The following is a 12,424-nucleotide window of genomic DNA, read 5'->3' on the forward strand; positions in this document are numbered from 1 at the left end:
GATTCAGTTCTGCAACTGAATGCCACATGGGGCAGGGTTACCATGCATTTGACATTACTGATACCCCGAAAGTAAGAGATTTTGTTTATGGTAATTACCAAAGTGGTATCACTAACCCTCCCCTCAAATATAAGTGTATAAAGGAAGAAGTAAAAGTCCATACATTGATCCCTAATAGTTTCGTATATATTTTTTACAGTTTAGAAAATTATTAATGTATCCTCATATATTGTAGGAGTTATGCATGAATGATAAAATATTTTGTAACCTGCTTATTTCCATTTTTTTCATAAATGCCTTTCCATATCAGTGTCAATAATGTCTGCTTCATTTTTTAACTCCATAACCATTATTGTGACTATAAGATAATTCATTCAGCTTTCTACTGGAAGACATCTTTGGATAAAATTCTAGTTTGATATTTCACTAATGAACTGTTTTCTAACACTATCCTGGTTGTATAATTAAAAATCTATTTTTTTTTTTAATTTTGAAATTCACAACTAGCCATTTGATGCCACATAGCAAAGCACCTTTTTTTTTTTTTTGAACTAAAAATTGAGATGCTCAGATCCATTCATTCTTTGAAAATACATCAGTTTATAGCCAGATTTCCCAGGGTTAAAACCCAACTCTAGTACTTGTGGACTTGAGCAAGATACTTAATTTTTCTGAATCAACTTTATTTCTATAAAATAGAATGAAAGTAACCCATCTTATGAGTATGAGTATTAAATGAGTTTTTGATATCTAGAATTCCCTAGAATAGTACACTTAATAAAGACTTAGTAAGGGTGGACTGTTAACCATTGTTATTACTACTACTACAAGGCTCTAATATAGTATTTATTTCTTTTCTTCCTTTTCAGATTCAGTTTCCTGAGCAAACCTGTTGATGAGAATCATCAGCAGGATGGAGATGATGATTCTCTAGTTTCACGTTTTTATACTAACCCTATTGCCAAACCCATTCCTCAAACACCAGAGAGTGCTGGAAATAAACACAGCAGTAGCAACAGTGTGGATGATACCATTGTTGCATTAAATATGCGTGCTGCCCTGCGAAATGGGCTGGAAGGAAGCAGTGAAGAGACCTCTTTTCATGAGGAGTCACTGCAGGATGACCGAGAAGAAATAGAAAATAATACTTATCACATGCATCCGGCAGGTCAGATTCAGATTGGTACTTATTTTAGATCTTGTGCTTATTTTTTTATTGGGTTATTTGTTTTCTTTTTGTTGATTTGTATGAGTTCTTTATAGGTCTTAGATATCAATCCCTTGTCAAATATATGATGTACAAATATTTTCTGCCATTCAGCAGGGTGCTTTTTTGTTTTAATGACAGTTTATTTCATTGTGTTTTAATGACAGTTGCAGAAACTTTTTAGTTTGATTTAGTCCCACTGTTTTATATTCTCTCATTTCTCTTGCCGTGGAGACTAATCTACAAAGATATCATTGAAGCCAGTGTCATGGAGTGTTTGCCTATGTCTTTTTCTATGTGTTGTATGGTTTTACGTCTTACATCTTTAATCCATTTTGAGTTGATTTCTGTATGTGGTATGAGATAGAGATCTAGTTTCATTCTTTTGCATGTGGTTATCCAATTTTCCTAATACCATTTGTTGAAGAGACTTCCCTTTTTCCAGCATATACTCTTGCCTCCTTTGCATTTTGTTTTCTTTGAATTCTTTAGAAATCTACTTAGTTAATACTTTTTAAAATAACACTAATGTCAGCCTTAATGTTTTCACTTGCCTGGGACTCTTCTGTGTAGAATTTTTCATCTTGATTTTAGTTCTCTATTTGGGGATATGAATTTGAAAGTTTAAATAGGTCTATTGCAGACTATAGACTATAAAATAAAAAGTACTGCATTTGGCATTTTAGCTCCGCCTCTAACACTGCACTGTCATATAAACCAAGGTAAGGTTCTTTTCACCCTGTTTTAGTACCTTCATATGTAAAATAAAAGAAAAAAATGGATTAAGTGAGCCTTTCTCAGGTTATATTCTATAGAATTCCTTTGATAGTGCAGTATGTTAATGGGTGTCATATAAGAAAGAGGGTTCTATTAATTAAATCTGGGAAACAATGGGTTAAGCAAAGTTAAAAAGACATTATTTTGCAAGTTTTTAAACCTGTAATATGCTATTACGTGCATATTTCCCAAATTTACTTAGCCATGAAGTTTTTCTCTTTGGATTTTTTAAAACATCCTAGGCATAGTGTTTCAGATAATTTTTAAATTACTTATTTTGTAGAAAATATTTTTAAAGGAATGAGGATTAAAAATTACTTAACAAACACCAGTTAATATAATCACATTTAGTATTTTCTATTTCTTTTGTCATAGGTATTGTTCTCACTAAGGTTGGTTACTACACTATTCCATCTATGGATGACCTTGCTAAAATTACCAATGAAAAAGGAGAATGCATTGTTTCTGATTTCACTATTGGCCGTAAAGGTGAGTTTCAGAGTTAGTAGTGTATAAGCCTTAGACATGGACCTTGTTTTTGTCATTACTGTGAAAAGGAACTTCTTGATGTATAATCTGTTTTATTACTACATTTGGACCCACCTTGGCCTGAATAGTAGACACTGGCTGACAAATTATAATGCAAGAAAGACTTGAATTTATAGCATTCCTGGTAACCATTTTGCTCCCTGCAAATTTCTACAGTTAAAAAAAATACTGGAAACAGTGAAAAATACTACAAATATCCAATAGAAAACTGAATAATTGGGGCTCCCTGGTGGCACAAGGGGTTAAGTCTCAGCACTATGAAGCTATCCGGAGCCAATGCAGCATGCATTCCAGCCCCGCCAGGTAGCTAACCCACATGGTTCAGCAGACCTCTCCTGTTCACCTGCTGCTTCCTTCAGCAGTATTTCAGTAGATCTGCCTGTTCTGCTTCCCACTTTGTCTTTGGTGTAGGCTCTCACCTCCCCGAATTCTGGCCTACACCCCACCTCTTGTACACATAAATAAATAAATCTTTAAAAAAAAATTGAAAAATTGAAAAAACGTGGGTAAAACTTAGGTATTTCATTATTAAAGATAACATTTTCTTGGGGAAAATAATCTCATCTTGCTATTTTATATGTAAAGAAGCTCAGGTATTTTAACTTATACTGCAGACTAGTACTAATTGTTATTTTTTTTTTTTTTTTAAAGTTTTATTTTATTTTTTTTTTCCATTTTTTTTTTTTTTAATAGAGGCATGTTTTATTTATTTATTTATTTGTTTGTTTGTTTGTTTATACATGCACTGGGTACAGTCAGAAGCGTGGGAGGGTGAGAGAATCCACCAGAGCCAGAGCGGGGAGCAGAGCAGGCAGAAGGACTGAAGTACACTTTGAGGGGAGCAGCGGGCGGCAGGAGAGGTCTGCGCGCCATGTGGGACCCTCCTCTGGTGGCTGGAGAGCAGCCGGGGATCGAACCGGCGCCGCCGAGGCTGCGGGCAGCTTCACAACCCAGCGCTCAACCGCTGCGCCACCGGGGAGGCCCACTAATTGTTATTTATGTAGCAGCATTACAGATACTTTAAATGAGATCTAAGAATGCTATTTTGAAGATAATGCTATGAAAATGCATATATTAAACTGTAAGAATGTATTTGATGTCACCCTCTGATAACTGTTATGGAGTTATGATTACTTTTTATTTATGATTACTTTTTATTTATTTTTAAAAGATTTATTTATTTATGCATACAAGAGCTGGCCAGAGGTGTGGGGGTGGTGAGAGGATTCACCAGAGAGAGCGGGGAACAGAACAGGCAGATTGACTGAAATACAATGTGAGGGGAGCAGCAGGCAAGACAGGAGAGGTCTACTGTGCCATGTGGGCTGCTCCCTGGCTGGCTGGGAATCGAACTCTTGCTGCAGTGGCTGCGGATTGCTTCATAGGTTGTGTCTGAACCCTTGCCCCCACCAGGGAGGCCCTCGTGATTACTTTTTAATTCTTGTTCCTTCTGATTATTTTAACCACTAGAGTGTAACATAGGTATTTGCCTTCATACAGGATGAGTTTTTAACAATTTGCTCTGACTTTTAGGTTATGGTTCAATCTATTTTGAAGGAGATGTAAATTTGACAAATCTAAATTTGGATGACATTGTGCATATTCGAAGGAAAGAAGTGATTGTCTACTTAGATGATAACCAAAAACCACCTGTGGGTGAAGGGCTAAATAGGTACGGATTTATTTACATTTTTTAAAAATAACCAGTTAAATCACAGATTTTTATTCTGTAAGCGTGAATGTGTTCATATTATATATATTCTTCTGCAACTTGCTTATCCGACTTGCTGGACAATGTCTGATCCTTATAAAACACTACATTAACAGAATAAGGGAAAAGCCAAAAGTTTATTTCAATGATACAGAAAAAGCATTTGGCAATACTCAGTACCCTTTCATGACAAAGATAATGAACACACTAGGAGAAGAAGGAAACTATCAATACATCTATGTAATAAAAGAGATACTGAAACCCACAGGCGTTGTACACAATGTGAGAGTGAATGCTTTTCTTCTAAGATTAGAAATAAGGCAAGTATGTCTACTTTAACATAGTACTGGAGGTTCTAGCCAGAGCAATTAGGCAAGAAAGAAAAAAGACATCCATAATCAAAAGGAAGAAGTAAAATCTGCAGATTTTATGTTTTTACATGTAACAAACCCTAGAAAATTCCCACACAACACAAGCCACTTATTAGAATTAACAGTGAAGTCAATGAAGTAGCAGGAAACAAAATCAGCATGCAAAAATCATTTGCATTTCTGTACGCTAATAATGAAACATCAACAAGAATTTTGAGAAAATTTAATTTGCAGTGGCATCAAAAAAATCCACAGAATACTTAGGAATTACCTTACATAGCAGACAAAAATCTTTGATTTTATTTATTTTATTAAACTTTTAAATTTTCTTACATCATTGTTCATTCTGTAGAATATTTGATTTCTCCCCTCAGCTGTAGTCCCTGTAAATCTCCCACCACATCACTTGTGAACCATCATCATAGTCCTTTGTGTTCTTCCTGCTCCTATTTTGATCTCTCTCCATTCTCCTCCTCTGCTGTATGCCTCAGATCTACAGTTTCCCTGAAAAGCCTTTTGCTGAAAACTACACAAACATTGCTTAAAGAAAATTAAATAGGACACAAATAAAATGGAAAAAAAAAACCAATCATGGTCATGAATTGGAAGACTTAGTATTGTTAAGATGTTCATAGTATACCCAAAGCTACAAGTTTAATGCAATCCCTAATAAAATTCCAGGGACTTTTTTTTTCCAGAAATAGAGAAAGCTATCCTAGAATTCATATGGAATCTCAAGGGATCCTATATAACCAAAATAAAATTGAAAAAGAACTAAGAAACTGGAGAACTCTTACTTTATAACTTCAAAACATACTGCAGTGCCTCCCTGGTGGCGCAAGGGTAATGAAGCTATCACCAGCCACTGCAGCAGGAGTTCTTTGCCTACCCACATGGCACAGCAGACGTCTCCCATCTCACTTGCTGCTCCCCTCAGCAGTGTATTTCAGTTAATCCACCTGTTCTGCTCCCATTCTGTCTCTGGTGAACCCTCTATCTCCCCACACCTCTGGCCTATACCCCAGTTTTTATATGCATAAATAATCTTTTTTTTTTTTTTTAAGAAATCTTTTAAAAAAAAAAAACTTGCTACAAAGCTACAGCATTCAAAACAGTGTAGTATTGAGAGAAAGGTAAGTTTAAGGCTAATGGAACAGAATAGAGAACCCAGAAAGAAACCCTGCATATATGATATTTGACAAATTTGCTCAAGAACATTCACTGGGGAGAGAAGAATCTTCAGTGAACTGTTTTGGAAAAATTAGAGATCCATATTCCATATGCAGAAATTGAACCCTTACATTAAGACTCATATTAAGAGGGAAAAAAGGATCAAAGACCTAAATGTAAACATAAAACTGAAACTTCAAAATAAAAGTAAGGGAAGTTTAATGACATTAGTTTTGACAAAGATTTCCTAGATAAAAAGCATAGGCAACAAAAGTGAAAATAAATTAGATTATATCCAAATTTAAAACTTTTTTTACATCATAGAACAGTCAACAGAATAAAAACAAACTGCAGAATGGAAAAAAAGACTTAAATGATATCCTTATATTCACCCATAAGCTGATTGCTTATAGGTGAATAACAAAAAATAAAAACCTGATTGAAAGTGGATGAAAGATTTAACAGAATTCTTCCAAAGATGATCTACAAATAGACAACAGCACTAATAACTGGGAAAATGAAAACCAAAACTATAATGGTTACTATCAAAAAAGAAAAATATGTTTTTGTAAAAATGTGGAGAAATTGGAAACTTTGGGCATTATGGGAATGTAAAATAGTAAAACTAGGGAAATGGATATAGTGATTTTCCAAAAAATTAAAAATTGTCAGGTGATTCCACTTTTGGATATATAGCCAAGAGAATTGAAAGCAGGATCTCAAAGAAGTACTTGCATATCCATGTTCATCATAGCACTATTCTCAATAGCCAAGAGGTAGAGGCAACCCAAGTACCTATTGACAGAAGAATGGATAAACAAAATGTAAGAGTCAACCTTTATAATTCAACCTGAAAAATAAAGTAGATTCTTAAACAGCATGGATGAACCTTAAAGCCATCATACTTAGTGAAATAATCCTGTCACAAAAAGACACACAATTATTTGAAGCATTTAGAGTCAAATTCATAAAAACAGGAAATTGTGGTTTCCAGTGGCTGAGGTAAGGACAAATGGGGAGTTGTTTTATGGTATATACAGAGTTTCAAAGATGAACAGGTTCTGAGGATTAGTTGTACACCAATGTCAGTGTACTTAACACTACTGAATGATACAGTAGAAATGGTTAGGAGGATGAATTTCATGTTGCACTTTTTTTTAAAGATTTATTTATTTATGTATACAAGAGCTGGGGTACAGGCCAGAGGTGTGGGGAGTGAGAGGATTCACCAGAGACAGAATGGGGAACAGAACAGGCAGATTGACCGAAGTACACTGCTGAGGGGAGCAGCTGGTGAGACAAGAGAGGTCTGCTTCACCATGTGGGTTGCTCACTGGCTGGCCGGGAATTGAACTCTTGCTGCAGTGGCTGCAGATAGCTTTATAGGTTACATCTTAACCCTTGTGCCACCAGGGAGGCCCCTGCACTTTTTTTTTTTTTAACCATGATAAAAAATAATTTAAAAAACAGTCATCTATTTTGTGCTATTTACTGTACTAGGTGCAAAGCTTAAAAATGAACTTAGTTCTAGAGGTTAGATATTGATATTAGAAGGTACTGCACTATCACTATTATTTATAGTGGTCTGCACGTTATTATGTTCCTCATATTCATTCTGCAAGCACTTGCTTTTAATAAATGCCAGTTGCTGCTATTATTGTTGTTGTACTTTTAAAACTTTGGAATAGCATAGGACTATGACAGTTGGATTATTAGCAGTGGGTATAGTCAAGGATTTATAGCTTAAGTGTTATTAAAATTATATTGAAATTGATTGATATACCATGGTAGTTGTAAAAATGCAGTTTGATTCTTAAACCAGGTATTGAGCAGCTAGTTGATATGGGTATAATTCCTTGCTCTTTATCTACCTTGAGAGGCAACATTCCAATTTAGGAAACACCTGCAGAATAATTTCAAAGTAACACAGTTATTTTTACATAAAATTTTTAAAGTGTTTATTTTATTTTATTTTTTATTTATACAGTAGCTGGGGTACTGGCCAAAGGCGTGGGAGGGTGAGAGGATTCACCAGAGACAGAGCAGGGAGCAGAACAGGCAGACGGACCAAAAGCACTGCTGAAGGGAGCAGCAGGCGAGATAGGAGAGGTCTGCTGCGCCATGTGGGAATCTCCCTGGCCAGCTGGAAATCGAACCCGCGCAGCAGAGGCTGCAGACAGCCCCACAGTGCTGTGCTCAACCCACTGTGCCACCAGGGAGACCCTTTTAAAGTTTTTAGTTGACTTTCTGGTCTTAAACATGAAGCATTTATACTTCACTTGGTTGTATATTACAGGAAGGCTGAAGTTACATTGGATGGAGTTTGGCCAACAGATAAAACGTCTCGTTGTTTAATTAAGAGCCCAGATCGACTTGCTGATATCAACTACGAAGGAAGATTGGAAGCAGTTTCAAGAAAGCAGGGTGCTCAGTTCAAAGAGTACCGTCCTGAAACAGGTTCTTGGGTGTTTAAGGTATAGTCACAACCTGTAGATAGTTCTCATAGTTAAGAATTACAAAATATGTTGTAAAAGATCCTTTAAATTCTCTTTAGTTTTACAAATTAGAAAATGGAGTAATATATCATGATTAGTTTCAAATTATACATCTAGTTAAATCCTAGAGCAGTAAGGAGCTATATAAACTCTAAGGACTTACGATTCAAAACCTCTACCCCATCCTATGAACATTTACGATAGAGTACTTCTGAGGTACTCTTCTGAGGTATAGCTTGTGGTTTTCTGATGTGTGGCATCATTAGGAGCATCAGGCAGAATTTTTATCTTTTGGTAGGTCAACTCTTCTTAAGTAATTGTCATTCTTTCAGATATTTCTGAGGATATAGAAGTTGACTTCTTCTTGATAGTTTATCCCAGTGGTTTCTTCCTTTTCCAAGCCAGTTAGATTATTGTATTTGTTGAAGGCCCATGTGTAGATAAGGGAAGAACCAGGTGGTGCATACATGTAAAAATAGTATTGGCTCTTTTTAATTTGGTTTCCTATATTAGTGTACTAATTTGATATTATATGAGCAACTTGTACTTGCACCAGACATCATCTAAATTTTAGAAAAACAGAGTGGTAGATATTTCACTGTGCTTTAAATAGTTGGTATCTTTTTCTTTCTGCACAGGATTACAAGATTAAGTATTTTGGAAGCTTTTCAAATATAAGTGTTAAAATTGATTTTGTTGGATTCTTTTCATCATTAGGTCTCCCATTTTTCTAAGTATGGCCTTCAGGATTCTGATGAAGAGGAGGAGGAACGACCTTCCAAAACTAGTACAAAGAAGTTGAAGACTGCCCCTTTGCCTCCGGCAGGCCAGGCCACTCCATTCCAGATGGCTCTTAATGGCAAACCAGCACCTCCACCCCAGGTAGAGAAAGGACAGTGCGTTTGAATGGAATCATGATACGGAAGTTGAAAACAAGTCAATTCAGCTGTTACAAAGCTGTTTTATTACCCCTGGAACTTTGAAGAGTACAAATGTGTTGGCAATCACGCTGAGACAAGAGGTTGAGACAAGTGCAAGGGAGGGCGTGAGGTGGTACTGTCATCTATTTTTTACCTGAGATATTTAAAGAATTCTCTTGCTGCTTGGTTCATTCCCGCCTACAGATTGTCATTCTTAAACACCTCCCTCTCTCATTTGGATTTGACAAATTTTCTGCCCAGTGATCAGTTTAAGAGAGCGTTTTGCATATATGGGTTGATAAAGTAAATCCCACTTTTGTTGACTACTTGATGTGCAGTTTTATTAGTTCTTTACCTCTGTGGGGTTTTTTGTTTGTTCATTAATGTTCTGCAAGGGTTTTTGAGTATGTTTTTTTCAAGTTGTTTTCTTATACTTCAGATTAACTTTTGATATTTGTATTTAACAAAACAATCTATGGAAAAAAGGTGAAATTTAAATACAAGTGTGTTATTTGACCTGGGGAGAGTAGGAACTGTGTTATTTATTGCAATTAGTTATATTCTCTTTCAGTATTGTTAAGCCAGTATAAAACTTTCTGTCCTTGTAGGGAAAGGCTTGTGATTTAAATATCAGGTAGTTCTTTTGAATGCCAACTCATAAGGAGTCTTACTTTCATTTAGATATTGTTTGTAGTCAAATCAGTTACCTTTTTTTTTCTTTGCTGCCATAGTCCCTCAAAAAGAGTTCTTGATACAGTATTTCTTTGTAAATCATCCTCTACCTCTCAGCTGCTTAAAAGCAGGACCTTCTGGAATTTTTGATGCTACAATCTTTATTGCTGCTAAAATGTGCAATTTTTATTATCATTTATTAATTTCTTGGGAAGCATTTTCTGGAGAATGTTGTGTGTGTATATTCATTTTTGTGCATTCATCTTGTTCAGGTCTGCTGCGCCATTCATTTTTGTGATTACAGGGTGAGGGAGGGTATGATAAAATTGGAAAATGGGAAATATGTTGAATTTTGCATTTACTATCTTTGTAGCATTGAAAATAACCCTAAAAAAAACCTTCTGAGCTACAATGCTCTAATGGATTTGGTTTTCCAGCTATCCATATTCATTTTGCCAGAACCATAATATATACCTTTTTAAATCCCTTTCTTTCCAGTGTGTTCTTTGACTCCATTTTATATGTATTTATTAGGAAAAGAGTCAGGTAGCTTTATGTTTTCCAATAAAAGTAATTTCTGGGATCCCAAACATATAGCTGACAAAGAAAAGTTTCATTTGTGGAAAACAGCAAGTTTATATAATGTTGGCAATCAGTGGTTTTCAGGCTTTTTAATATTTATCATACAAATAGTAAGAGTTAACTAAAATCTGTGATGACACTTCAGTAGGTAAGAGCTCTTTGAAAGACTGAGCACCAAAAAATTTCAGAACAGGGGCCTCTCTGGTGGCGCAACGGGTTAAGCACCGCACTATGAAGCAAACCACAGCCTCTGCAGCATGAGTTCGATCCCCAGCTGGCCAGGGAGCAACCCACATGGTGCAGCAGACCTCTCCTGACTCACCCATTGCTCCCCTCAGCAGTGTACTTCGGCCAATCTGCCTGTTCTGTTCCCCACTCTGTCTCTGGTGAATCCTCCCTCCCTGCTGCATCTCTGGTCTGTACCCCAGCTCTTGTATGCATAAATAAATAAATCTTTAAAAAAAAAATTCAGAACAGTTTCTAACAAAAAAATGATAAGGATCAAAATGGGCAAATAGAGTACCAGTGAATAGGGATCTTTTTCAGGTCTCTCCTTTGATTAAGCTAGAGTATGGTCTTTGACCTCTTAAATTGGGAGAGCGGAAATGGGTAGAGATTTTCAGATATTTAAGCTAATGTGTTAAATCAGTAATGTGGAACTCTGGAGACGCTTCCATTTTATTGCCTAGTGACGTAGGTAAGGCGGGTGGGCCGGTGGTTACAGTTTTAAGTTATTAACAGAAAAACCTACATTTTATTTGGCATGAGGAAAATACTTGAACCTTTTGAAGTGGGAATATATAACCTGGTCTTCTCAGCCCAGTCCCAAAATAACTGTAGTCACATTGTCACCTGGCCCTCTGAAGAGGTTGATTTCCATGATACTGGTTCTCCTTCAGTCTACTATAGTATTCTGTTTTCCTGTGCACATTCTAAGTTTTTCTGTCCTGGGTGTCTGGATTTTTTTTTTTTTTTTTTTTTTTTTTTTAAGATTTATTTATGAATGTAAGAACTGAGGTACAGGCCAGAGGTGTGGGGGGTGAGAGGATTCACCAGAGACAGAGTGGGGAACAGAACAGGCAGATTGACTGAAATACACTGCTGAGGGGAGCAGGCAAGTCAGGAGAGGTCTGCTGTGCCATGTGGGTAGCTCCCTGGCCGGGAGCTGCAGTGGCTACAGACAGCTTTATAGGTTGTGTCTTAACCCATTGCGCCACCAGGGAGGCCCTGGATATATATTTTTTTTAAGATTTATTTATGCATACAAGAGCTGGGACACAGGCCAGAGGTGTGGGGGGTGAGAGGATTCACCAGAGACAGAGTGGGGAGCAGAATAGCAGATTGACCAAAGTACACTGCTAAACGGGGCAGTGGGTGAGTCAGAAGAGGTCTGCGCCATGATGGGTTGCTCCCTGGCCCACCGTGGATTGAAGTCATGCTGCAGAGGCTGCGGAAAGCTTCATAGGTTGTGTCTTAACCCCTTGTGCCGCCAGGGAGGCCCGTGTCTGGATATATCTTTAGGTACTGGGAAGGTTTACATTTTTGCTTTAATGGTCACATCTGTTCCACTACCTTTTATATAGTACCCTCAGTCATCTCTCCAGTTCATTCCTAAGCCTTGCTTTGCTCCTAAAATAGCAAGCAAATCCAAGCAACCAGAAAACAAGTTTTTAGATTAGAGAAAATCTTGGCAGAAAGACATTCATTACACAGATGAGTTAGGGCAGTAAGAGAAACATTTTGTGTGGTAGTTAGAACATTAGTTCCCAAATTGCCCGTGTGAAATTCATTTTTCAGCTGACTACATCAATACCTTAGTGAGCTTCGATTATATAGATCTGGCTTGGAGCTCAGCCATATTCATATTTTAAATGCTTTTCCCGGAGTTTCAGAACAGTTTGTTGAAACAACTCGGATTTTTGGCATCAAGTAAAGAAACATACAGCTTTTTACCTCAACCTTATACTGAA

General features: G+C 36.7%; 1 protein-coding gene across 7 annotated transcripts in view; it reads left to right on the forward strand.

Annotated features, from left to right (window-relative positions):
- The window catches only part of NUP98 (nucleoporin 98 and 96 precursor), a 108,222-nt gene that overhangs the window by 61,869 nt on the left and 33,929 nt on the right, over window positions 1-12,424 (forward strand). For all 7 annotated transcript variants that reach the window (XM_037522856.1, XM_037522858.1, XM_037522861.1 and 4 more), the window contains 5 exons: window positions 870-1,168; window positions 2,360-2,473; window positions 4,067-4,205; window positions 8,082-8,259; window positions 8,998-9,162. In XM_037522856.1, the coding sequence (XP_037378753.1) occupies window positions 870-1,168; window positions 2,360-2,473; window positions 4,067-4,205; window positions 8,082-8,259; window positions 8,998-9,162 (895 nt within the window). The remainder of the gene's footprint in view (window positions 1-869; window positions 1,169-2,359; window positions 2,474-4,066; window positions 4,206-8,081; window positions 8,260-8,997; window positions 9,163-12,424) is intronic.

Source organism: Talpa occidentalis, unplaced genomic scaffold (genome assembly GCF_014898055.3).
Source record: "Talpa occidentalis isolate TD23 unplaced genomic scaffold, MPIMG_talOcc4v2.1 talOcc4.3, whole genome shotgun sequence".
NCBI classification, from domain to species: Eukaryota; Metazoa; Chordata; class Mammalia; order Eulipotyphla; family Talpidae; genus Talpa; species Talpa occidentalis.